Source organism: Capsella rubella, unplaced genomic scaffold, assembly GCF_000375325.1.
Source record: "Capsella rubella cultivar Monte Gargano unplaced genomic scaffold, Caprub1_0 scaffold_8, whole genome shotgun sequence".
NCBI classification, from domain to species: domain Eukaryota; kingdom Viridiplantae; phylum Streptophyta; class Magnoliopsida; order Brassicales; family Brassicaceae; genus Capsella; species Capsella rubella.
The window spans coordinates 11,578,694-11,606,089 of NW_006238916.1; the positions used below are offsets into that span (position 1 = coordinate 11,578,694).

The 27,396-nt window shown below is 34.2% G+C and overlaps 7 protein-coding genes and 1 long non-coding RNA gene across 9 annotated transcripts; 3 read left to right on the plus strand and 5 right to left on the minus strand.

Annotated features, from left to right (window-relative positions):
- Nucleotides 1–21: 21 nt before the first annotated feature.
- LOC17875299 (glutaredoxin-C1) lies at nt 22–1,574 on the minus strand. The gene is made up of 4 exons (XM_006281263.2): nt 1,342–1,574; nt 649–737; nt 385–483; nt 22–299 (listed from the first exon to the last, which is right to left on the minus strand). Exons 1-4 carry the CDS (start codon nt 1,443–1,445, stop codon nt 214–216), a joined length of 378 nt encoding a protein of 125 aa, XP_006281325.1. The 5' UTR covers nt 1,446–1,574; the 3' UTR covers nt 22–213.
- A 262-nt stretch (nt 1,575–1,836) lies between these two features.
- On the plus strand, nt 1,837–4,127 carry LOC17877186. Its single transcript, XM_023783823.1, has 5 exons — nt 1,837–2,283; nt 2,733–2,802; nt 2,900–3,292; nt 3,391–3,728; nt 3,811–4,127. The coding sequence occupies exons 1-5, from the start codon at nt 2,197–2,199 to the stop codon at nt 4,024–4,026; spliced, it is 1,104 nt and encodes a 367-aa protein (XP_023639591.1). The 5' UTR covers nt 1,837–2,196; the 3' UTR covers nt 4,027–4,127.
- A 2,075-nt stretch (nt 4,128–6,202) lies between these two features.
- Nucleotides 6,203–9,236, plus strand: LOC17876789. Of its 2 annotated transcripts, none has more exons than XM_023783390.1 (5): nt 6,203–6,404; nt 7,242–7,315; nt 7,478–7,611; nt 7,918–8,379; nt 8,597–9,236. In XM_023783390.1, the coding sequence occupies exons 2-5, from the start codon at nt 7,289–7,291 to the stop codon at nt 9,009–9,011; spliced, it is 1,038 nt and encodes a 345-aa protein (XP_023639158.1). In that variant the 5' UTR covers nt 6,203–6,404; nt 7,242–7,288; the 3' UTR covers nt 9,012–9,236. The 2 variants fall into 2 exon arrangements, with proteins under 2 accessions (XP_023639158.1, XP_006280741.1); XM_006280679.2 differs by having other exon boundaries at nt 7,246–7,315.
- LOC17874786 (CRAL-TRIO domain-containing protein C3H8.02) lies at nt 9,115–11,194 on the minus strand. The gene is made up of 6 exons (XM_006280909.2): nt 10,919–11,194; nt 10,326–10,478; nt 10,027–10,173; nt 9,778–9,930; nt 9,567–9,689; nt 9,115–9,379 (listed from the first exon to the last, which is right to left on the minus strand). Exons 1-6 carry the CDS (start codon nt 11,054–11,056, stop codon nt 9,302–9,304), a joined length of 792 nt encoding a protein of 263 aa, XP_006280971.1. The 5' UTR covers nt 11,057–11,194; the 3' UTR covers nt 9,115–9,301.
- Nucleotides 11,195–11,730: 536 nt separating this feature from the next.
- LOC17876820 lies at nt 11,731–12,362 on the plus strand. The gene is made up of 2 exons (XR_002834963.1): nt 11,731–11,958; nt 12,205–12,362. It is a non-coding gene; the product is annotated as an uncharacterized LOC17876820 (long non-coding RNA).
- Nucleotides 12,363–12,472: 110 nt separating this feature from the next.
- On the minus strand, nt 12,473–13,331 carry LOC17874977 (40S ribosomal protein S15-6). Its single transcript, XM_006281173.2, has one exon. The coding sequence runs from the start codon at nt 13,117–13,119 to the stop codon at nt 12,637–12,639; it is 483 nt and encodes a 160-aa protein (XP_006281235.1). The 5' UTR covers nt 13,120–13,331; the 3' UTR covers nt 12,473–12,636.
- A 1,837-nt stretch (nt 13,332–15,168) lies between these two features.
- LOC17874751 (jmjC domain-containing protein 4) lies at nt 15,169–17,824 on the minus strand. The gene is made up of 9 exons (XM_023785309.1): nt 17,508–17,824; nt 17,225–17,359; nt 16,945–17,107; nt 16,731–16,848; nt 16,562–16,631; nt 16,400–16,480; nt 16,268–16,324; nt 16,062–16,173; nt 15,169–15,716 (listed from the first exon to the last, which is right to left on the minus strand). Exons 1-9 carry the CDS (start codon nt 17,715–17,717, stop codon nt 15,280–15,282), a joined length of 1,383 nt encoding a protein of 460 aa, XP_023641077.1. The 5' UTR covers nt 17,718–17,824; the 3' UTR covers nt 15,169–15,279.
- Nucleotides 17,825–25,064: 7,240 nt separating this feature from the next.
- On the minus strand, nt 25,065–25,681 carry LOC17875417 (protein LATERAL ORGAN BOUNDARIES). The gene has a single exon (XM_006282080.2). It carries the CDS (start codon nt 25,672–25,674, stop codon nt 25,102–25,104), a length of 573 nt encoding a protein of 190 aa, XP_006282142.1. The 5' UTR covers nt 25,675–25,681; the 3' UTR covers nt 25,065–25,101.
- Between the last annotated feature and the right edge of the window lie 1,715 nt (nt 25,682–27,396).

Sequence of the window (27,396 nt, forward strand, 5' to 3'; positions counted from 1 at the left end):
CTATATTAATACAAAGCATTGTCCAGTGGTAAGCAGCTTTTTTTCACCCAAATCAATTTTACACTTTCGATGTTATTGTATAAAACAGAGTTACACAAGGGCAAGGATCCTTGTTTATTTATGACAATTACTCTTTTCTCATGATTTTAAACATAACATTCTTCTTCACATAGTTTATCTTTTGAAGTCCTAAGACGCTGGTTTCAAGTTTCATCAAAGCTGGGAAGAGTTATTGGCTATAGCACCAGCTTCGGTAAGTAGAGGCACCAGCTTGCCTTGCTTGTTACTGTCCATCACTTCTGCAAAACCCAAATAAACAGTTACTTAGATTTTTGAACTGAAACTCAATAAAGGTGTAGAGAGGCTTTTCTAGTTTTCTCTTACTGTCGCATCCACCGATATGTTTTTCTTTGATGAAGACGTTTGGAACTGTGCTCTGTCCAGTCCACTCTGTCAAAGCTGATTGGATCTCACCACCATCACCTGTTAAGTAGATACCACAACCACATTTTCAGATATTCTCTTAGTACGTCTAAATAAAACAGAGTTTCTCTAGAGATCATATCCATAACTTTACCATGAGATATATAACTAGAAACGAGATAAAATTATTACAGTTATTGAGTTGACAGGGATTTGGTTTCTTACTCATTTCATCGAGCTCAAATACTTTAAAACTTGCTCCTAGCTGTGTCAGCAACTGTTTCACCCTCTGGCAATAACCACAGTAAGTCTTGCTGCGAAAGAGAACAAGGATCAAAACTAAGACTCAAAAAACTGAGAGAGTGTGAACAAACGGAAAAGTCTGAAACCCCCTTAGTAGCTTGCACGAATCCATTCTATTCATAGAAGCTCAACCGTTAACAGCACTTAACTCTGCCCCTTAGTACAAACCAGTGAGGTTCAAAAGAAATCGACAATTAGTCAACTAGTAGTGATGATCCTTAGCTTCCCAAAGTTTAGAATTGGATAAAAATACTGGATCTTTTACAGCTACATCTAACTACTACATGTATGACTACATCCATACTCGTCTTTGGACACCTACAATAACATCTGAATCGAAGATAATTGCCAAGTTGTAAGATGTTTTATGTTTGCTGAAGAAGACCCGGTTCAATTTTTTTCATCTCTATAGTTGATTTGATTTAACTGAAGACTCTCCAGAAACATGGTAAAAGACTCGAGATTTCAATAAAGCTAAACAGCAGAGATGAAAACATCGTAGGAAAGGTGGACAACAACCAAATTATCAACGAACACAAGACAACAAATACACAATCATGAGGAAAACGAAGAAAAAACAGAAAAGAAGCTTAGGAAATTTCCACGACTAAAAACCTGAAGACAACGACTGGGTACGAGGAGACGATCTCTTTGGCTTTGTTCATCGTGATCTCCATTTCTTCCTTGCTCAATCGGTTTGCACTGAACATAGAACCCATTTCTTCTCCTAGCGAAAGAGTTTATCTTTTAAGGATCTACCAGAAATCAGACAGAGCGACAACACCTACAGATGTCTTCAGTTCGAGTTTCGTGCCAATCTTTGCTGGCGAAACCAGGAATTGTAATTTGTAATGAATCAGATTCGGGAATTGTCGTTTACTTTTCGAAAAGGAACCAACAAAAAGATGACTTAACCGCGACGGCGAAGAAAAAATGGGTTCAGTTAAACCAAGAATCGACTGGTTCCTTCCGGTTATTTAACTTGATTTATCCCGGTTTAGAACGAATTACAAAGAGCTTGACTTGAGAATCAAACACGGACCGGATTCTGACCGGGCCCGTGTTTAAAGAAGAAGAAGTAGAAAATGATTTGACCGGTGAAGTAGAGGAGAGATATATTAGCAGCGTCTCAGAACAAAAGACAAAACTTTTTGGATTTTGGAACAAGAGCGAAACCTAGACAGGTCTGTGTAAGATGGAGATTTGTTCAAATGGTACATCCAAACAACCCCTGAGCTAAACAGCCTTTGCTCTCCCCACTTACCCCAAATAGCCTTTCTCTTCAATTTCTCGGAAAGTTTTCAAATTTTGCTCTGCCCTCTTCCAAAACGGAGAAAAGTTTTTGTCTTTGTGGGAAACTTGAGGGATTCGTGTTTATCTGTATAATGGGGTTCTTCCCATTTATGTGATAAGTAGATCAAAGCCTTGTTTTAAGAACCTGACTGTGTATTGCTTCTTCCTTCACCGGCCATGGCTGCTAAACTAGTGTCGTCCTCCTCGGCTTCTTCTGTGATTCCGTCCTTATTCTCACCGTTTCATCCTCAGAATTCCTTTCAGGTGACACTTCTCTAATCTGTATTTCTTTTCTCATTTTTTGCTGAGCCATTAGATTTTGCATCTGTGTTTCTTGCTCCCAGTGTTTTGTCTCCGTAGATTTTTCTTGTACTGTTCGTTTAGATAATGTGGTTTGAGAGAGTGATCCAGTTTTGTTATTCAAGATTCTATGTGATCTAGCTAGGAAATATTTGATGAGACATTAAATTATCATTGAGTTTGATGAAGTGAAGTCAAAGAGCAATGGTAACAGTAAGTTGATTCGGACAATGCAATCTCTCTTCTCTCCACATCATGCCTAGAAGTCATCTGATCAATATGATTATTAGTTTATGATCAAATGAAATCAAGTGTTTGTTTCGTTTGCTGTTGTTGCTATGTGGTGTTTACCTGCTCTTTCTCAGTCTTGTGTTTATGAATATTCGCTGACTTTTACTTTTTCAAAACTCCAGTTTCGTTCACAAAAGCATCAACCTGCTCATCTCCATTTTTACCATCCTCTGCACCTTAGAAGTGATAAAAGTAAGTTCCTTTCTCTAGTATAAGTTTTTTCCGCCTTCAGGTATGAGTTTTGACTTGTGAGTAAGATTTCTGATCGTATTTTATTCATTATGAGCAGTTAGTTCTCTTCACATTTCCTTCAGATACCAAAAACCAAGAGAAATCTCCCGAAAGAGAGCTTCTTTACCTCGTGCTACTTCAGAAGACCAGTTCCAATACACTGACCAACCACCCGACGATCCAGATACAACAAGTCCCCATACTGTTCCTGAAGCTACACTTTGCGACGGTAGTTCAACTATCCAATACAACGGCGGGAAACCGGGTTACGTTTCGTTTTACAATCCTCGGAATAAAACAGAGGATATTATTGTCCCTCCTGAACCGAAAAGTACATGGGGACGCCTTCTCTGGCTCATTGGTCCTGCTGTCTTAGTTTCTTCTTTCATTTTACCTCCCATTTACTTACGGAGAATAGTCTCAGCTGTTTTTGAAGACTCTTTGCTCACAGGTTCTTCTTGCTTCTCCCTTTTTGGATTTACTTCTCACCCTTCTCTTCGAAAATTGCAGAGACAAAGTCATTGAATTATTTTCTTCCTTGATTTGCAGACTTCCTCATATTGTTCTTCACGGAGGCTCTCTTCTACTGCGGAGTCGCCGCTTTTCTTCTGATAATAGACCGATCAAGAAAGTCATCAGAAAAAGTTCCCACCAATAACCAATTGAATCCTTCTAAGTTAGGACAGAGAATCTCCTCTGTTGCAACATTAGTGCTTAGTCTTATGATTCCAATGGTGACAATGGGATTCGTCTGGCCATGGACTGGACCTGCAGCATCAGCTACTCTGGCACCATACCTCGTTGGTATCGTTGTTCAATTTGCATTCGAACAGTATGCTAGATACCGCAATTCTCCATCATCGCCTATCATCCCCATCATCTTTCAGGTATGTAATCAATTTGTACAATCAACAACTTGTATCAAGCTTCCTCATGTGGTTATAACATGGAACCTTTTTGGTTATGTAGGTATACAGACTTCATCAGCTGAACAGAGCGGCTCAACTAGTTACAGCATTGTCATTTACAGTTAAAGGAGCAGAGTCCACAGTTAATAATCTGGCAATCAAGAAGTCGCTGGGTACACTTTTGAGTGTGATACAGGTTTTAGGTGTGATTTCAATCTGGTCTATATCAAGCTTCCTCATGTGGTTATCATCACCTTCCCAAAACCAGTCTTTATGAAAACAGCTTTCTTGCTTAAACAGTCAATGTCAAATTTTTTTCAGAAAAATATAACAGATCTGTTTCAAGTTCTCAACTGTAAAATAAAATTTATGCTTCCAGATGCTTTTGCACACACGGAAAAATACGATTTGAGGTGCAAATGTGACCACGAATTTTCTTGGAATCATAGTAATTGATAAACTGTCAAATTCTTTTCTATTTATGGCAATTGGATTTTCTTCCAAAAAATAGGAATGAGAATGTCTCTGTCTTGTTCAAATTTCTTTACTTTTACGAGGTATGGCTGCATTCTCAGACTTATGGTTTAATCCTTATTCTTAGTAATCAAGTCCTATGAATATTGTTTAGATACAATCCAAGGCAAGTATAATGTAGTCATTTACAATTTAGAAACTCATTTATCACCACTGCACTAGTCACAAACTTCATATCAGATTAGATTTAAAATTAATGTCTTTCAGAAAGATAAAACCAAAATATCACAAAAAGTAAACATCCGTAAAGAAAAATAACGTAGTAATAGAGTACTGATGTATGCCATTAGGTAAAAAATCGATTCCAATATCACAGAGAAGTTACTGAAATATCGATCTTTTACACACCGAAGGGTCAAAACATGAAAAAGGCACTTTATAAATCAATCTATGCAAAAGATGGCCGCTCTGCCTACGAAATAGACATGACATGCGGATGGAAGATTTTTGCATATCTATTTCATAATATTATTTCAGGTGTTCATATCGAATATACCATCATATAAAAATAAAGCTTATACTATCTTGACTAAGAAAATACATAACACTGTAACTACTATTGGAATGGACAAGTATGAATCGAGCAAACTAGCAAAAGCCAAAGATTTTGAGCAGAAAGAAGAACTATAAAACGCACCAAAAACAAAACTCGTGACCTTTTCAAGCATAAGATTCAGATCTGTTATTCTACTACTAAAGAATCTACCCTATGAGAAGTACCACTAACGAGTGAGAAACAAGCAAACGTGTATATAGTGGCTAAAACCTAAAATGAAAAAGAAGGAAAAGCATGGAAGAAAAAGATCGAATAAGAAGGAGACACAAAAGGAGGCTTGTAAAGTTTATGAGAGAATAATATGCAACGAGGTTTTGGTTTATATAGAAGGCTTGGAAATTAGGTCAATGGTGTTCTTTTTTTTAAGTCGGTTTAAATATATAAATGGAAATAGACAGAAAATTGGAAAATTATATAAAAAAATAAAATTTATTTTCTAAGAAAAGAAGGAAATCTGTTTGGTCAGCGGGCAGATGGCAGTGAGATGTTTGGGGCAGCAACTTGTCTAAAACAAGGCAGTTCCCGGTTCAATTTGGTTTACTAATCTAATTGTTTTCAAGTTTTGGTTTTGGTTTGATTTGGTTTCCTTTCCAAGTTTTGTAAGATGCTGTATAATACAAAGTCGATTCGTATGAAAACAAATTTGTTGTATACGGTCCCTTATCTTAAGAGTTAAGACTTGAGTTTCTGGCAAGTATAACATCAGGTTAAGAATTGGGGCAAAATCTATAGTCCAAATACGAAATTGCCTAGTAACACCATCATGCTTTGTAATCAATCGCAAATCAAGAATATTCACGCTTCTTTCCAACTTGATAACCACCCGAGACCCGACCACAACCTTGTTGGGTTAATAGGTTCTCTTTGTCTTTGTTACGGGGTGATTTGAAAGAATAGAACCGATCGGGACGGTTATAAATTGTTTTTTTTTTCTCTATTTGCTGCAAGAAAGGACAAGTGGTGTTTGCCTGCTGATAAAACACAGTGGTTACCCAAAAAAACACAATGGCAACAACAATAGACAGTAGAGATCATCAACAAGTCGTATGGATTTGATTACTACTACTCATTACTTAATTACTGTGTCAACTAAGTTTTTAAGTCCATCAATTCAATTATTTGGAGCTAGGACTTTAGAGATTTCAAGTTTTGGTTCCTTCGTAAGAAACCTTCGATTTTCAAGTTTTGAAAATATATTTTCAACTTGAAAAAATATTAAAATGTCAAGAGTTCTTTGTTTTCTTTTCCTTTTTTGTTGTTGTGAAATTTGTATTTTATTATTTAATACTAACACAAAACGACGACGTTTAGATGAAGAAAAAAACCTTAAGATTAAACCGCTTGCCTGAAATCTTCATTTCTCCTATCTCTTCCAATCCCCTCTCTATCTATCCGCTTCCCCCCTTTCTTCCTTCCCTCTCAAACTCCAATCTTTCTCATTGCTTTGTTGATTCAAAGCTTCAAGATTTTCATCAGGTTTCTTACCCTTTTGCTTATTCCTACCGACAAATTCTCTTCCTTTCTCACGGACGAACTAACCCGAACACAACGAGCTCATGATTGAGGTCGGTTCTTTTGCTCCTTTCCTCAATTCAGTTTCTGCGCAGCTGTTTTCTAATTTTCCAATCTCTTTTGTGGATTTGGGTACTATTGCTTGGTCGATATGTTTCGATTGTTAAGGGAACAAAACCCAGGATTTTCCAGGTTTCTTGTGGTTAGGCGTTAGATTATACTTTAGTGTAATATCATCTGGTTTGGAGAATTTTTTGTTGGAGAAGGCTGTTATGTAGCTGAGGGAAATGTAAAAATTGAAAATTTATGAATTTGAGTTCGCTAACGAGGTTGTCTAATTTATGTTTTTGCTCCGCTTCGTTCGAGTTTAAGTAATTTTGTTTTGAGTTGTCTACGGAATTGCATTTATGGTCGCTACTTGTAATTTAATCATTTTTTGGAGGTTACAATCATCTATCTCAATCCTTTATGTTGCCTCCAATCCAATGCTCTTTCTGTATAAGCTCCTGGAATTTTTAGTTTTTATCCTTATAATTTCTTGGTGTTATCATCGATGCTAGTTGCTACATATGAATTAGTGAGTTGAATAATTGACCTTTAGATAGGCATTTGTAATCTGGGAATACCGATTTGAGTTCACAAACTGATGTCTTATGAGCTCAGATTTTGTTTTATATCTTCAACTAGGACAATTTTATATGAGCTACATAGAGTACTGTTGTATGCTAGACAGATTTATCATGGGATGATGCATACTTTTGCTTTTGTTTTTTACACATGTGGAAGAAAAGCAAGGTCTTTTGTATGTCGTTGTTTTCGAGTTCTGCAACACTTGGGTTTTTTTAGTCCCGCTTCTCGAGTAACTAATGGTGTTTGTGTTTAATTGATAGACAGATTGTGACCTTTGAGTAAATGATTCACTGCTCAGGTAGAGACAATGGTGTTGGTAACCCATAAATTGCAGGTATGACATCGATCTTAAAAGTCCTTATTCCATGTGTCTTTGTATCTCTGTAATGGTCATGTCTGCAAACCGTTGTACCTTGGGTTTCACTCTTGTAAACCCTTCTTTTAGTTGCCCCTCTTGGAATATAGATGTTTACTGTCCCCACGTTATCTCATGTAGGGTTCACATGTCTTGTCTCCTTGGAGTTCACCAACATGGACCAGAGGCTTGAGTTTAAGGAGACCTGTTACGACAGTGCACTTTGTTGAGAGGAAAGACAAGCATTTGCGATTGAAGCAAAAATGTTGTTTTAGGTGAGAATCCCTCTTCACATGTGCCTGCTTAGGTACTAATTAGTTTGAGACTCACAGTCTTTTAAGTACTCTTGGAAGGTAGATACTTAGTATGTTATGGATGGAATATGCTTCTTATTGGCTGAAACCTAACAGATTCCTCGTTAGATACTGAGATATGGTTTACTGCTCAGGATCTGGTGTATTCCATAATAGACTTAGGATCACTTACGAAACCATATAGATACTACGTTATACTTCATATTTAGTTAGTTCCCTTTGCAATTAATTCTCGGAATCATAAAATACTGTAAAATTCTTTTGCAGTTTAGGGTCCCCTTGCAATGGTGGATTGAAAGCAAAAGCTTTCAGAGTTACATCATTCAAAGGTGCCATCCAAAATAATGAATCCGGAGGAAGTGAGGGTGGGAAGAAAGTTACAAATAACTCAGTCAAACTATCTTATCGTTCAGATGATGACGAAAATAATGTGAACGGCTCTCCAAAGGCTCAAAACACTTCGTTTTCATATACCTCAGAGACAGAGGATTCGATCACAGGGCAACCTGCTATCCAGAAATTGTTCAAGAAATGGTTAACAATGTTGCGCACACAGTCACCTATTCAAGTGATTGACGAGGCTTTGGGAGGAGAACAGGTTCCACAAACGACAAAGCCAGAAACTGATTCAGAAATCCAGAAGACAGAAAGCCTCCAGAGTACAAAAAATACAGTTTGGTCCTGGTTTTGGAGTCTAGATGCAGCTATCAAGATTCCGCTACTGTTATTGTAAGTACCAGCATCAAAGCATCTTTTTTCCTTTGTTCGATGTGGTAACAGATATAGTTAATTATCCTTAAATGCTCCAATTAGATAGTGGAAAACCAACTAGATGTAAACTTATTATCAAAAACTGTCCTAACGAAGATTAAAGAGAGTCACAGCCACCATCATTTCGAAGTTCCTTCTGTGTATTGATTATACTTTTACCTTGAATGTTTTGCAGTGTTCCAGCTTTCCTAGCTGTTAACGCGATCTATGGAACTGAAGTTACAAAAGAGTTATCCCCAATGTGGGTGGCCGGTCCCTTGATTGTCGCACTTTATATCAAAATGTTCCAAGGACTCTGTGCCCTTTACGCCTTCTGCTTCAACCAAACCATCAAGATGATAAGAAACTTGCCATCTTATTACCTTGTAGCATACCATTACATTTCCCATGGAAAGCTCAGAGACGACGTGAAAGCTCTAGTGTTCCGACCAGTGGTGGCCATCAAGAACACAGACTACAAAGAGCTCACACGCACCAAACTGAAACAGTTCCAAGAATGGATCATTGAGAAATACCTGGATTTTGTTGAATCTGTATGGCCTTATTACTGCAGAACTATCAGATTCCTGAAGAGGGCTAACCTGATCTGAAGCTCTTCAACATGGAAACTCTCATATTCTGACTTCAGGGCTTCTCTATGATATATTTCTCTGTGCTTTGATTACCCTTTTTTCATTCTTAATTTTAGGAGGCTTTTCATGTTTATGCTGTTGTCTCTATGTATACTAATACCTTTTTTTGAGGGTTTACAATGAGTTCTTTTACTATTGAGGTTCCCTTTAATCCATACTTACGAATAACTATACACATTTATATCGACATGTTTAGAGACAACACCAAAGAAGAAACAACTTGTGTTTGAAGGTCTCTTAGAACCACTTTAGCTTCTGAAGTTTGATGGTAATGTTTCTTCAGTGAAGTACTCCTTTCTCACAGTCTCTGCGGAGCAGAACTTGACCTTCACATAAAGCAAACTAGATAAATCCATCTGGTATTAGCGAACACGTATATCAAACAGGACTTCAGCTTAACCGGAAATAACAACCCTACGTCCTAAAAAGCTAGTAATGCCACAACATGAAGGATTCTGAAAACAATAATTAGAAATGATACATGAAAAGTTAGTAATTTGGAATGGAAGTTACCAGAGAAGCATATTGCTTCACCAACGGTTTGGTGAATTGCCAAATTGGCTGGAATATGAATGGAGCATCTACGAAAAGGACTTCATCCAATCGGCTTGGATAGTAATAGTAAAATACGTCGAACTGCGAGAAGAAAACAGTAAGATCAAAGAATTGTCTTTTTCTCATTCACTAGATACCAAACCATTCACCTGTAAGAAGATAGAAATACCAGGAAAGTTAAGAACTTAAGATCTGCGTTCTGAGATCCGAATCCACGGAGATCAAATATCCCAAGTATCTTGTGTTGTCCTGCTGGTAACTTACTTAAAGCCTTTTCAAGTAAGAACACACAAAGCTTTTCATCTTCTACTGGATCAAGCAGCTGCCGAACGCCAGAAAAATAAAAAAACCTCAGTTATCCTAAAACTGCATTGCTGAGATCTAATATATTTCTTTTAGAGAATGGTGTCTAACTTGCCCCGGGGATGTGCTTTGCAGGAGCTACAATAACCACAGGTCGACCTTTAACATCTAGAAAACCATGGACATAGGCTTTTCCTGTGTCAGTAGCAGCTTTGATAGAATCTTCAGATAGCTCATCTACCTTGAACTCGTGACGCCATTTCTAAGCTTTCAGGTAAGGATCACGTAGGAAACTGACCTTATCAAATATTACCAAACAAAAGCAACACGTGACAGGATTCTACAGGTTCTGCATAAAAGTGATATATATGGCAACTTTTCAAGAATAAAGTGAAGATACAAGGAAGAGGATACGATAGCTTTAGTTAGCTTTCCAATCGCTTCATCAACTGAAAATCTCCGATCTTTAAGAAACCAGAGGATCATTTCCTCATCATCTCTTCCGTATTTACCAATTGGAAGACTAGTACAATCTTTGGCAAGCCGTTCTTTTACTTCTAAAACTAGCTGCACCACAAGTTGACAACCCCAAAAAAAAAAATTCACACAACAACCTCAGAGGACACATTCTATAGTCTAAACAATCATTTTAATGTTCTAAATAATAGCATCACATTTCCACACTCCAATGGAAATTAATCTTTGAAATGAATCTAAAAAATATAAAATCTTACTAAATTTTCAATAGATACTCAAGAACACCAATTCTGAGACCACATAAACAAAAAGGCTGGATTTTTATTTTCTTTCTTAGACAGAGCTTAGTAAAGCCAACAATGGAGGAAAGGAAACAGAGGACATCTTGATTCAGATATCATCAGACAACACACAAAAAAGAGTAAAAAAGGCATAGACAAAGAAGAAACCCATTGCGTAAGAAATCAAAACAAGTAACATTCATCCAATTTCCATGATTCTAACTTTTTTTTGGTAAAAGAGAAAAATACCTTGCGCGCATGTTGGGAATCAGACACGCAACTTCGGACAGAGAATCTGCAGTTCCGAGATCGATTACTGTTCAAACTCTTCGAGCTTTTGAAATTGACTGAAGCAGCAACGAGGGTCGAGCCGAAACGGATCGACATTGATGTTCAAAGACAAACAAAAAGAAAAATCGAACTTCAGAAGTTTTTCCAAGAAGCTGGGCTTTGCTCACCACAGAGCAAGCAAGCATTCAGAATTATGTAACTTAAAGAATTTGGATTTTTGCGGATTTATAGATACAGAAGCAAAAGAGAAGCATATCGTTCTGCTTCACCCTTTTATAGACGACTCTTGCTTCTCATTTACACACGGGTACGGGTCTTCATCTGGATTTGGATCCGGTTTAGAGTCTCGGATCCGGTTCAACGTCTGGCTTTACTTGACCGATGTCTCAAATAATTAGCATAGGAATATTTTTGGTTTTCTTTGACTTTTATCTGATTTATTTATTTTATTATTATTATTAATTATGTCTAAAGTCTCTTTAAATCACTTTCAAAATCTTTCCAGAAAATTATATATTTGTTAACTTTGAATAACCGTAGATTTGATATGGCTTTCTATAAATTATTAATTGAATAACAGGAGATTGTGAGTGATTTTGAATGACTTTACACAAACTTTATGTTGAATAAAAAGATGATTTAGGAAAGAAATGAAACTCTTCCAAAACGGCTTATTCCGACACATCACCCGAAAATATTACTTTGACTAGAGTGTATTGACTTTATAATATATATATATATATATATATATATGCTTCCAAGCTTAGACAAATTGATTCAGAGGAGAAAGAAATGGAGAACAAATGGAGTGTGGGGATGATGGTGTTCGTTTTGGTGATGATGGTCGTTGCCATTGAAGGAGAAGCAGCATATCTTTCATGTGAAACAAAATGTAAAACCACCTGCAGAGATTCATTGTACCCTAGAAAATGCAAAGCCAGGTGTTTGAAAAGTTGTAGACATTATCATCCTCCTACTCAACTTCACACTAGCTCCCAGTAAATCTCTCTTCTTTGAATTCTCTAATAGTATACTTTAATTTAAGAAACAATAATAAAACGGAAGCTTACATGCATGGACTACTATGATGTGAAAATAGTTACCTCTTTTCTCAAACAGATAATAAAAAATATTCTTATTTTTTTCTTAAATTATATTTATCTAGTACTGAATTTCAGAAAATTACTTAATTATAAATCAAATTAGTGAGATAGCATTATATTTGAGAAGTCTTAATTATGCAGGACCAAGACTGGAGGGATGAAGAAATAATCAAGAGAGGCTAGAGATCATTTCTGAAGTTGTCATGATGGAAATTTTAAACTTTTCTTCTCTATATAATAACAAGTTCTTGTGATCATGTGAAAGAAAAATGGAATGAAGAAATATTTTATAATTATCATACCCATATCCCTACGCAAGATGAACCTATGACATTTGCATGGATTCAGTAAGGAGAGGTTTATATTTTATAATTATCATACCCATTTCTTGTTCTTAACCCACTCTCTCTTGCATTCTTAAAAGTTGGGTTTTATTAAAAAAAGCCTTAAGAGAGACATTCTAAAGAAGAGAAGAAAATTACAAAGCACAAATAAAATGGTCCGAAAAAAGAAGAAGATAAAACAGAACAATAATCTTAAATTTTTTAATGAAAACAGAGTTTTGTTAATCGATCATCTTAGAGGAATAAACCGGGTGGACCGACGGAAACAGCCACAACCACAAATACGTGGTCGATAGTGATTAACCTTCTTGCAAGTCATCGAAAACTCGGCAAGGTAATGACCAATCATCTCAGGCTTAATCACGATCTCGTTAAATTTCTTGCCATTATGAACTCCGACAACACTTCCAATCATCTCAGGGACAATGATCATGTTCCTTAGATGCGTTTTCACCGCTTCAGGCTTCTTCTTGTTCTCATCACTCGCTTCTTTTTTCGCCTTGCGTAGCTTCTTGATCAGAACCAGAGGTCTCTTCTTTAGTCCCCTGTAGAATCTTCTACGAACACGAGCGTTGAAGAGCTTAGCCAGATCAAAGTTTGACATCTTGAGAAGAGCCTCCACGTTGAATCCTCTGAATGAGAATTTCTTGAATGTTCTCTTCTTTGTCGCCACCGCCACGGCTGTCGCAAACTCTGGTTCGTTGATCGCCATTGTTGAAACTTGGATTTTTCTGCAAAAAGATAGAATATGCCATTAGAGAGATTGGTGCAATGAGAGGATTCTTGTTTGCTTCACTAATATTTATACCAAAAAAAAATGTTGGGAAGATATCTTAAATCTGTAGGATCCACGGAAATATCGGATATTATACCAAAATATCAAAGATTGACTGAGTAAATGTAATAATTTGGAAATATTATTATTATGAAATTACTTTAATTTCCTAATCTTGTAATCTTATTTATGGATATGGCCATCCACCAACCATTTCAAAATAATATCTTTAGATTTATTCTTAACTTAGCATATTTGAGTTATAGCTACATATTTTGTAATAAATAAAATTAATTTCAATTAAATCTAGATATGTTAATTACTTTCTTAAAGTTTAAACTTTAATTTCATATATTATAAAGAAAAAAAAGCACTATGATGTGAACTTTTTAATGAGGATAAAAATAACATATTATCTCCTTACTTTTATTTTTGTCACTGGGATTATTACAATAAATATTTGTTTGTTTTAATTGAAAAAACAAAACTCGGTCAAATGCATGAATTAGACATACTAATCAGTTCGGTCTGATCCGGTTATTGTTACTCTTGTTTCTGGCCTTTTGGGTATGGTTTGCTATATTGCTAAAGTCCAATTATTATCATCAAGTTTGGGCTCAAAACAATTTGGCCCACGAGTCAAAAGGATTCTGCAATTGTGTTTATAACAAAACAAAATAATAATTAATTTTCCACTAATTAATATGTGTTTGATTATTTTTCCCAACTAATTCCCCTTTTACTTTTATTGTTTCATTTTAAGGAATGAATTTGCAGTAACAAGAAAAAGAAGAATAGTTTTGGATTGGATCAATTAAGAAGACCAGCAAATAATAATAAGAACTCACAATTCAACTTCAATTTATGTCTTTACCATTTCACAAATACCAGTATATGAATTGTATACCATCGAGTCCATCATGATAAATGCAAAAAAAAAAAAAACAAATGATTTGCCAAAAATATACCATCAGTAGAAAGCAATAATTAGAGGTTTGGTCATGTTATATATACACATGTGTTGTTCGTTCATAAAGTCCATTGTGTTAAATAAGGCCAACGAAGAAAGAAGAGATATGGGGAGGAACGTGGCGGTAATGATGATTTTGGTGGTGATGATGGTAGCCATGGAAGTAGAGGCGGCTGACGACAGATCATGTGAACCGAACTCTACGAGCCGCTGCAGCGACCTTTCATGGTTCTACAGAAAGATCTGCCATATTCTGTGTCTGCTCTCGAAATGCAACGATCCACATGAAACAACCAAACCGATACTTTCCGACTTTGTGCTCGCAAATGTAATCGTGATTGTGTCTTTGATTATATCTTGGTATATATCTCAATACGTAGCGAAATGGACGAGGATAATATTGAAATCCTCGTTATATGAAGATATCATAGAGGATGAAATCAATTAATTTAGAGGATGTCACTTGTGATAATGTAACTCTTTTCTTTTTATATATGTAAAAGAAATTCCGACAAGATCAATTGATATGAATAGGCTATATAGCCAAATGGTTTCTCAAATTCATTGCATGAAAAACAAGTATTATATATGATCTTATATCAACAAAACAAGGTATTCTGAAGAACAAATCTACGCTTTTGATTGGAAATCTAGTGTTATTATGCAACCTGGATTGTTTGTCTGCATTTACTTTTGATTGAAAACTAGTGAAAATGAGTATTTTTTGAGGGTTTATACCTGTACGTGAATAATTTTGTGAGAAGGATTGTTTGTCTGCATTCACATTTTAGAGTGTTATAGTTTATTAATGATGTCAATCACCTTTCTTTTTTTTTTTAAATCCCTAATATAAACACATATGCTAAACAGAAATAGAGGGAAAACATTCGTTTTATTTCGCGGCAAAAATTTAAAATGTCGTTGCGCTTGACAAAACCTTTTTTTTTGTTCTATTAATGATGTCAATCACATTTTAAAACAATTATTAGCTAATTTAAACACATGCTAAAACGTAATAGAGGGAAAACATTCGATTTATTTCGCGGCATAATGTATTCATATTCATATTATGATGATTTATCATTTCAACAAGATATTCAGAAACATTCTCTATTCATATCATAATTTTATGGTAAGAGATGGGAGAAAAAAGTAGTATGATGATTTATCATTTCAACAAGATATTTTGGAGAACATATTTGCATCTTTTGATCTGCAAAACCACTGAGTTTTTGAAATAACTCTTTCGAATAGAGTACTTGATCCTCTTCCTCCATGTGAATCATTGCATAAGTTCTTCCCATGTCTCTAACCAAGCTGAGAAACTGTGGACTCTCCAGTGTTTCTCGCAAGTCGAGATACACTTCTTTTGCAGTTACGCCTCCTGCAGATATCATTGTCATCATGATTTTCTGTATAGTTGAGAGATTCAATAACAGATTATGTGCCATTGCTGATGAGCAGGACTTCAGGGTTTTGTGTTTTTCAGAGTAAGACTGCAGGAGAACCATGTTGCCCAAAGAGAACCGTGACATGAAGAGAAAAAAGTCATTCAAATTCATTCCTGTAGATGAGAGAAGAGAAGGGATCAAAATAGGGATGTTCATGTTCACATATCCAAAACTCTCAAGGATTTTCTTGAATATATTGTTTGATTATACACTCATGAAAATACATCCAGTCAACTAAAAGATTCACTATTCCACAGTGAGTTCTCCAAACATCCTACACAGGTATCTGTATTCTCTTGCATCAAATTCCTCAGAGATATTGAAAAGTTTCATTTTCACTCGAAACATCTCAGAAAGAAATGTAGAGCTCTCCAACTAATAATCAAACTACGAAAAGGAGATAAATTGGGAAAATAAAGACACGTATCTGTCAAACTGAGATTAAGTCATGCATGAACCTGTGTTGGCAGCAAGATTACGCTGGCAAATAGCTTCAAAATCATCACATATGTCTCTTATGTCTTCTATTGACTCTTCAGTGTCCTTGTAGTCCTTCCACAGTAGATCCCACTGAAACTCAAGCAGACATGAGTACTTCATATTAAAGTTCAGTTTCATTATTACTTATACAAAAAATTAGAAACACAAGTCGAAAAGTCATTACCACCCAAGATAGGTTGTATGCGTTGAGCCAATTGTGGTTTATAGATATCGTGTCTTCCTGTAAAAAAAGTATTCAAGAATTTTTTTTGTTGTACATAAATAGAGAAGAAAAGAGAGAGGGGGAGAGAGATACCAAGTTATATACTTGATGATGCCACCCACTGGGAACAAAGATAACTTCACCGGGTTCTTGAATGCACTCAAGCCAGGTTGTCTGAATGCAAACCATAAAATGTGAATACAAACGTGGTGAAAGACGAGCTTACAAATTGAGGGTAGGACCAGCTGAATTTACCTTCTTAAAACCGGGGAATTTAGTTTCATTCACCTCTTCGAAGATATTGTAAACACAATTTTTCATGTACCTGAAAAAATCATCCAACTATAAGGATAACATGAGTGAAGAAATGTGGATCACAGAAAGGTTACATGACCAATAGGATTTAAAAAAAAAAAATACTTTCCTATCATAAACAAGATGAGCTTGAGGAGGAGGAAGGAAAAGCCATCTTTTTTTACCACAGACGTTAGCTGACCAGCTATAAGATCTAAATACATCAGCGTGTAGAGGTGTCCAAGATCCTGCAGGCAAGAGTTCAGAAATTACCAGCATTGTCCAAAGGCCAAAACACTCAAAATAGGAAACAACACAAATATTTCGTTCGATCTTACTCAGACCTTTTCCACCCATATAAACAAACCGATAATCAGAGCAGCTTATTTGATCATACTTCTGGAAATTATCTCTATCCTCATGCATATGGTAATTGTCTAGATAGATATTAAGCCAATCATCAGAAAACAGCTGCGGCGTTTGGTAGGCTGTGTAGTCTGGATACTCCTGGATTCAGCACAATCAACTCTCAGATTGATTGCATAGATATAGCAATAGGTTCTATGTTTGCTTCACTTAGCTAAAGAAAGTAACAAGCGTGTGAATTAAACCTCAGATATACACCTTGACAAAGTGCCAGTCTTTCAGATACAACACAGATTCCTTGATAGAATCATTGGCCCATTGGTCGACAAATTCAGAAACAGACATTTCTAATCTTTTCTGATCAGTGAATTCTCTCGTATCACAATCTGCAACCTGTAGATAACCAAAACCACCAATTCAATGAACAATAAACATATTCCAAAACCAAAAAGACTCAATTTTTTTTTTTTTTCCTTTAACAAATTTGGCTATGTGAGCTAACCAAAGCTACACTAGTCTAATGAAAGCATCAACTTTTTACCTGAACTTTGGATTTTCCGAAGTGAGTAGCAAAGAAGTGAAGATTAGGGCGTCCATTCTTACAAACCCAATCTTCCCGAGCTCTCCAATCCTCAGTGAGATCGGAGATTACTACTGGCTGGTTCTTGGCTAAGTATCTCTCTGCAAAAGCTTCGTAACTCAAATAGTTACCATTAAGTTTCTCAATTTGACCAACAATCTCTATTCCCATGTCCCCAACTCTCAGAATTTTCGTCGCTGCCAAAGGCTTGGCTCTTCTGAGAATGAGAATCTCCGATCGAAGTCGCCGGTAAAGTATGAACGACAGGTGAAGAACAAAAGAGATTCTCTCACTCATTTAGAGACTTCAAATAGAACGCAGCGTTTAGCCAAAAGTATCTAAAACGCTGCGGTTTAGGGACATTCATACATATTTTTTCAAAGTATCAATAGACTTCAAATATTTTTTTCTCCCATCTCTTAGCATAAAACTTGAATATGAATAGAGGAAAACGAAAAAAAAAAAGATGTATCTATGTCATCATCAGTTCCAGTTGGTCTCCATATCTTCTTTAATCTAAACTTTTTATAAACCCTGTGACTATAAACAGATAAAATATAAGTGTGATTGATAAAAATGTTTGCTTCACTAAGTTTTGTTTAGCAAAACTTGTTTTTATTCTATTAATGATGTCAATCATAGATCAACAGTAGACTATCCCATCCGTTTCAATGTTTTAGTAAAAAAAAAAATTGTTTCATTTTCTAAGTGATGTTTTTAATTTTCGATGTAAAAATTAAATATAATTTTTTGTACCAATCATAATTTACATTATGTTTTTTATTGGTTGAATTCATTTTATTTAGATGCTTTTATGTAAAAAAAGTTTTGTAAAGTGCAACGACATTTTGAATTTTTGTTAAGATTGTTTTGCCGCGCAATAAACCGAATGTTTTCCCTCTATTATGTTTAACATATGTGTTTAAATGGCGAATAATTATTTTAAAATGTGAATGACTTCATTAATAGAGTAAAAACAAAATTTTTCCAAATGCAACGAGATTTTGAATTTTTGTCAAGATATTTTTCCCGCAAAATAAACCGAATGTTTTCCCTCTCTTTATGTTTAGCATATGTATTTATATTAGCGAATTATTTTTCTAAGAAACTTTGATTGACATAATTAGTAGACTACAACACTCTTAAAATGTAAATGCAAACAAACAATCCTTCTCGCGGAATTTATTACAGAGAGCTAGAAAAACAATCAGAATATACTCATTTTGCTAGTTTTCAATTAAAAGTTATAAATGCAAACAAACAATCAGGTTACACAATAACATCAAAAGAAGTAGATTTGTTCTCTAGAATACCTTGTTTTGTTGACATAAGATCATATATAATACTTGTTTTCATCTAATGAATTTGAGAAACCATTTGGCTATAACCTATTCATATATATTGATCTTGATTGATTTTTCTTTTACATATATATAAAGAAAAAGAGTTACATCATGAGAAGCCTTGAACCATCCTAATTAATTGATTTCATTACCAAATAACATGCGTACCAATATGATCCTTGTCCAGTTCGCTAGATGCTTAGATACAATCAAAGACACAATCACGATTATATATGCGCGCACATAGTCATCGGATGTCGGTTCGATGGCTCCAAGAGGAACGTTGCAATCCCGCGTGCGCATACACGCTTTATGGCAGATCTTTCTGACGAACCATGAAACGTCCTTGCAGAGGATCGCACAGTTCGATTCACATAATGATGATCTGTCGTCGTCTGCCTCTACTTCCATGGCTACCATCACCACCACCAAAATCATCATTACCACCACGTTTCTCCCCATATCTCTTCTTTCTTCTTTGGCCTTATTTTATGTATACACAATGGACTTTATGAACGAACAACACCATGTGTATATATAACATGACCAAACCTATAATTATTGGTTTCTACTGATGATGGTATACGTATGAGGCATATCTATGGCAAGTCATTTTTCTTTTGCATTTCTCATGTTGGACTCAATGGTATACAATTCGTGTACTAGTATTTGTGAAATGGTAAAGACATAAATTGAAGTTGAATTGTGAGTGATTAGTTGGGATGAATAATCAAACACATATTAATTAGTGGAATTAATTATTATTTTGTTATGTTATAAACACAATTGCAGAATCCTTTTGACTTGTGGGCCAAACTGTTTTGAGCCCAAACTTAAAAAAAGGTTAAATGGTCTAATTTATTGGCCCAATATGATATAGCTCATTGTAGATCAAAGTCAAACAGTGACGTGTTGAACTCCGGCTGGGTCAGATTTATTATAGCTTAATATGGTTATTTTTATTATTGGTCAAAACCTCTCTTTGAAATAGCCAGTCAAAAAATTATCACTTCCATATGCGGTTCTTGAGAGTTCTAAAGTCAATTCAACGGTTAGCAGTTTAATGGCTTGACATATATAGAGAGACGAGAGTTCATGAATCATGGCATTCAACAGAATGATGAAAACAAAAAGTTTGGTGATTTTGTCTTTATATATAGAGAGAACTTTTTCACTGACTAAATATATTATATCATACTATACACACAACAACAACAACAAAAAAACTTTAAAATTAACAAGAGAAATGGAGAAGAAATCGAGTGTGTTGGTGATGATGATGATGATCATGATGGTTGTCATTGGAACAGAAGCAATAAACCACTTGTGCACATTCAAATGTGAAATCACATGCCGTGACCCGGAGTTCAAATCAGAGTGCTTCAGAGAGTGTATGCGCGAATGCGAGCATCCTTCATCTACAAATACCTTTCACTCAACTTCGCACTCGCAGTAAATCTCTTTTATTTTTTTTATTTTTAACTTTGTTCTTTGAATATAATAGATGCATGCATGCATGTGTGTGTGTGTGTGTGTCTAAGTGTCTTGTGTAATATAGTGAAATTGACATTATTTATATATATGGTGATAAATAATGCAGGATGAAGAAGACTAAAGAGATGGAAGAAATGGGAATCTAGTATAAATAGTTTCAGAACTTTTACGTACTTATGGATAATTACGTTTTCTTTTCATGTTTTCTTCGTCTACATGTAAACGGATATCAATAATAAAAATGAATATAAAAATAATCATATATCAATAATAACAAGTTTCTTATGGTGCTTTACCCAAAAGAAATATTTATTAATTTTCAGATTCTTTTCTAAACGTTTTTTGCTTTGGCATAAAAGTCTGTCTAATTATTAGTTTGAAAAAAGAACCATATAGATCTTGGTCAAGTGTGTCGGTTGGATTCAGTAATGCAAACTCAACTGAGAAACTGAGAACTATATTGTATTTGCCTCTTTGTTTTCTTCATTAATTCAGTCAAAAAGATTAGTCAAACAATCATTATCATCCCTTCTTTCTTTCTGCTTGAGAAAACGAAACTGCTAAATTAAATTTAAATGATTATAATACAAGCTGGGAAAACTTACTCACTTCATATATATTATTTTCAGAAATCTAACTCGACCTCTTTCTGATCTTGAGATTCTCTCGTATTATATCTATCTATCAATCAATCATTTTCGTGGTTCTGTTCAATGCATGCGGCTTCAACAATCATGATTATTATTTATTATTATTGTGTTTTCCATTTTTAGCATAATTTTATTGGTATGACACGATGGCTGAAAATAGTTGGGAATTTCAGATCTTATGAATCCTGAATAGTGCTTATGATTGACAAAAGGGTTCTCAATAATTGCTGCTATGATTTCACTTCAAAGGCATGCATATAAAATACCAACAACAACAACACACATTAGTGGACTAAGTAAGTGGAGTAATGTCAATTTTAAATTTTAATATACCAATAATAATGAATAAACGAAAGTAGTAGTTGCTCTAACTAACTGGTAAAGAATCACATATGTATTTACATTTTACTTTTTGATTCATATATAACTCTTCAGGCATTCATAAAACTATTTATCAACTTTGGTTATCAATTTACGAAATATTGCGTATTTTTGTGAACAACAAACTACAAAACATGGAGGAGTATCAAAGTATGTATTATAGGATCCTTTTTACATACTAGCATATGTCTTTAACTAGTTGTGTCAATTTCTCAAACAAACACTTACTGATTCGATATCCACTATTTATCTGTATGGAACATATATAGAATTAAAGCAAATAGTCTAGTATGTATATCTTTCTTCTGTCGACTAAAAGTCCATATATATGGAGAGCAATTAATTACCATTCTGCAACACAAAAATTTGAACTTTGTACTTATGTTTTAACATTTTGTTTAATCAGTCTCAAATCTAAAAATAAATTTTTATTTGAGAAGGCGAAAATTACAAAGTGGAACTTAAAAAAAGAAACGTAATCCAAATCCACCACTATTATTAGAATCTATTGAGACAATGGTCGGCGGTTATTAATTTATTCGATCATTATTGGATCCTAATATTCTCGCAAACCAATGATTAGAAGACTAAAAGATCATTATTTCACAAGAAAAAAGGAAAGAAAGAAAAGAAAAAGGACTGAAGATAATATATTATCAAATGTACCAACTATTACAAATAGAAACTATAAAATATAGAGGCTCAGATTTATTCTTGTGAAAAGTGAAAAGTATACAACTATTTTCATACATTAACAGTTGATTTTATAATAAGTATATATTTGGGAGAAGAACATGATCTCACTCGAACTCTCTAATCCGATCAGACCAAAAAATGTCCCACTCTGTTTGAAATTGTCAATATAATTTTATAAAAGCATATTAATATGATTTACTTTAACTCCCATCAAAACATCTTAGAATGATCAGTCCAATCATGATCCAAAATCTGAAATATTATAGTATAAAACTTAACAATTAGCGAGGTCCGGTCCGACGCTATATATTGGGTATGAAAAGGTTGGCTTTGATCTTGGGACTTAGAATTTTGACTCTAATGGGAAACTACGTACAATTCTATATGCATATATATTTATCTTTTTTTTTTTTTTTCGTTTCAGTGTTTTGATGAATTTGTAACTGTAAGAAAAAGAGGTAGCAAAGGACCCGCAATGCACAATGTAAAAAGACATTGTGCATTTTATTTTTGTAGTTTAGCTAAATAGCTCAAAGGCAGAAAAGAAACTCAGAGTTTGCTTCCTTTTCACGTCTCTAAAAAGACATCGATTGATTGATGGGTTTGATGGATTCTCGATGAGGAGTTCCTATTATTTTCTCCTCGACAATATCCAAAGTCTTTCTTCCCCCAAACATTTTAAAATTATTATATATCAGTCTTGCATTATTATTATTATATGATACATGAACAGATGCACCCTTCCCTTTGTATGATCATTTTTAATTTATCTATTATTTTTTTGTCCAAATATAAGAGCATTCATCTTTATTTTGATGATACAAAAGTTTTGTAGTTGCAGCTTTTATTCATTTATCTCTCCTTTTCTTAAACAAGTCATATTCAACCAAATTTAACATATCTGTGTTATATGTGTTTAACCATCGAGTATAGAATGCAAGCTTCAAATTAATGTTGGCGCACACACAGATTTTTGTTAGACTGTTGGCCTTTAGTTCGCATACCAACTCAAACTCAAAGTATCAAAACTAAGATGAAAACTTGGAAAGATATAGATATAAATAAATGACAAAGAAGTAATTTGTTGTTTTAATTTTGGATATTCTGATTGGGCCTATAGATTAAAAAAAAGGATTGGTAACTAAATTATGGGCTTAAGGTAGAAGTTTAGAATTACATGTTAAACAAGGCATGTTAAATTAACTATGTCACTAACTATGACTTTTCACACATTGTATGTTACTTATACCTCTACCAGGACGTGTTAGTTATTGCGAATCACAAATCACAAGCTTGGATATACCAAACTTTCGTATATAGTAGTTATTTGCAGACCAAAAACTGATTCAAGTAAGTTTATTAAAATAAATCAATGTATATGCGTCGTAATTAATCACCATCATGTTTTAGTTACATAACATCATTTTAGTTTCAAAGTGCTCACTTTCTTGTATCGCAATGAATTAAATGTTAAATGTTGACGAAAAAAATAAAAATTAAAAGGGACTATGTGACAAATATGCTTTTGTTTTTGTACTGTATTTTAATCCCAAAATGGTGTTCTTTTTTTTTTTTTCTTTTTGTATAGGGATACTGCTACTACAGTTTCACAACTCATGACTTGGACTATATTTGGTATATTATAAATTTCACATGATAACTCCATAATCTGATAAAAGAAAAGGTATTCATGCATAGTAAATTTATAAGTATTTTCATGCGCTAACACTTCTGACGATCATATTTTATATGACAGAAAGGCTGCACACACCGTAATATATTAATAACCTAAACCAATTATTATTTGTTGTTGTCAAAAACTTTATAACCCAAACTATCTTATTTTAAAGAGAGAAACAAAAGGAAATTTCGTAATCCACATGCCTAGCCGTCGCTCTACCCGTTAATTTAATAATATGTTAACGATAACTCCAAAAGAATCAACTATAATATGATACACACACACTTAGATAGATACATATACAAAATATATTAGGTAAAAAATCATACCATGGCTTCTATATACAAATATCACAAAAAGTATCAAAACTATAGATATATAACTAAATAACAATATGACAAAAAAAAAAGTAAAATAAGTTAAGCTAATAATAAAACAGGAACCCTCAATTATTAGCACCCTTAAATTCTCTCAAACATGCGTCCACGCATAACTACAATCCTAGTTTAGGTATTCAACCAACCAAGGCAATAATTAACAATCAGCACCAAATTAATGAAATGTTAATGGAATAATATAATACACCAAATTAGCCACTAGAAAAAAATACTTTTTCCGTTTCATGATTAATGCATATATTGTTTCATAAGAATAAAATTACAAATATTTTATCATATTAAATAACCAAACAAATTAAACTAGTAAATATCAACCTTACTAAAATTGGTATTTTCGTAATTAAAAGTCATAAAAGAGTAATTCAACAATAATTCGAATGAAAAAAGTAGAATATCATCTTAAGTATTCTTTGGTTAAAAAAATTGATATGCGCTAGCCGACTTTCGAAGTAAACCGAACGCCTAATACAAAATTTTGAGAAGAAAAAAAAAATTAATCGGATACTAGTTTTGGAGAAATTCGAATGAAAATGGTAGAATATCATCTTAAGTACCTATAATTTTGTTGTTTTTTTTTATCATCTTAAGTACCAGTTAATCATTTATAACTATAGTCTAGCTAGCGTAGGTATTTTAATATACCAAACGAATAATATTCAAAACAGTATATATATATATATATAAGAACAGTTTATTATATATGTAGCTCATCATAAATAATAAGAACAGGTTCATGCATTTATGCTTCGATGGGAAATTCATCCCACACAAAATAAAATATCGTAGTACCATACAGTCCATGCATTAAATAAATAATATAGTAGTCGTAGTCGTACCACACAAACACACATAAATATATAGAAAGAGAGAGAGAGAGAGAGATGAGTGAAAGAGAGAGTACACATGCATAATTTACATGTTACCTCCTTGCTGCTGCTGATCATGACCATTGTTCCAAGGAAGAAAAGTCCCATACGACCCTCCGGTGCCACGTGGTAGCTGAGTCATCACCGGGTTCGCCCCTGAAAGCCTATAAACAGGATTCAACGGAGGTGGTTGCTGCTGCGTCGACTGAAGCGGCTGAGGCTGGAAAACCAAGTCCACCACGTTGCCAGGTGTTCCGGCCGCTGACGTAGACAAACCATAATGTGCCAGGTCAGCATTAGCCGCGTCTAGCTCCTTCTGAAGCCTATGGACTTGTCTCTGGAGGTAAGAGATGGCTCCGACGCAACCATAGACAGGGTCACGGACACGTGCCTCGGCCTCATAGGCTAAAGAGTTCACTGCGTCTTCACGCTGGTGAGGGAAAAGCTCGTTGAGGAGCTTGGTCACGTTGCTTGCTCCGAAGATTTTGTGCACGTTGGCGAACTTGTGTGGCTCCTCCGGTGGAAAATATGGCGCGAATATGCATCCCGGCATGCATTTCCGGCGAAGAAACTTGCACGCAGCGCATGGTGAGTTGTATGAGTTTGATGACGACGCCATTTGTGTGTTTTTTTTTGTTTGGTTTCTTACACCTAATCAAAATATTAAGTATTAAAATCATTTCAACATGATCAAAATAAGTTAGATCCACATATATAACCTTAGTTTGCTAGGAAATGATGATTTTTGTTTTTATAAAAAACTTAGATTGGAATTTCTATTAAAAGTTGTGTTTCTTTCTCTATACATATATATATATCTCATTTTGTGAAAAACTTATATTATAATTTTTATATTTTTCCCATTTTTCTTTTCGAATTTCTACTTAGTTTTCATAGATATTCCATAGCTGTATATATGCATGTATACGTTTGTGTCTTTATGAGTATATAGTCTTTGTCTCTGCATATATATATATCTGCATCGCCACCATATACATACATATATATACACGTGATTATGTAACATCCAATAATCTAATTAAGAAAACGAAAATCATGCATAGTATATATTTACAAAAACCTAAAAGTCTCTAAAGTGAAGATTAAATGAACATGTTAATTAGGAACACAGAGATTCTTCAGGACATTCTCAAAACTATATATTACTTTGGTTTCGCATCATGATTTTTTTTTTCAATGAACTAATCTTTCATTTATAAAGTTAAGATTAAAAGTCTATATACTCTCTGAATTTTCTTAATAAACCTTATTGACATAAAAGAAATCTGCTATAATTTCCAAAAGATGTAATATAGGAATCATGATCTGATATACATAGCTTAGCCAGATCATATACATAGTTTTTTTAAAGTCCCCTCTAGAAATAATAGGAGACATTGATTTAAAGTAGAACCCAGGACATTTAGCTAATTTATCAGAATTTACTTAACAGAGTATATACTATTATTTATAATATAAGACGTCATACATACATGTGGATCAGTACATAAAGACATAATTCAAACTATATGAGAGTGTGGGAGTACGTATTTGTACAAAGTACTCAATCCCTGGACAAAAAAAAAGAGTCAAATTTGTTTTTTTGTTTCATATAGTTATGTCAGATTCAGATGAGTTTATGTATCCCTCTGTAGTATTTATATCAACGTTACATATAAATTACGTACTACACTTACTTGCTAAATACATACATATATATATATACGACATATATATGTTACCAAATCAAACAATTTTTCTTTGTAAATTTTTTAATTGTGCCCTTATGTGCTTTACGATCTTCTTCATCTTCCGATCTCTCTCGTCAACCCTCACTAGCTTTGTTAAGAGAAACAGAAATTTATTCTTTAAATTCTATTCGTATGCCCCATAATTAAACTTGGTCATGGGAATTTCGAATTTGTCTTTAGTAAACCAGTTAGTTAGTTAAAATCGCTCGCTCTCTCTCTCTCTCTCTCTCTCCTTTTTTTTGTTTCTCTCCTTCTCTCCCCCATTGCTCTTGTGGAGATGAAGCAATTTCACTGATCTTAAGTCTATCCTAAATTGGATTTATGTATAGAAACTTTAGATCTGGCCTTAATTATGCCAACTCAAAGAGATAACTATGTTATGATGAATGTTTAATAATAACGCATGTGTTTACATACATCCTTGTCTCATTTATATGCTAAAATTAGATCACCTTTTAAGTCTTTCTTAGAGTAGAAATTCAAAGGAAAGTGACAGAAAGATCAAAGTGGAAAATATAAGCAATAGCATATATAAAGAACATAGAAAGTAAAATAAAAACGTAGACTAGAAATTGATTGTCTTTGATGAT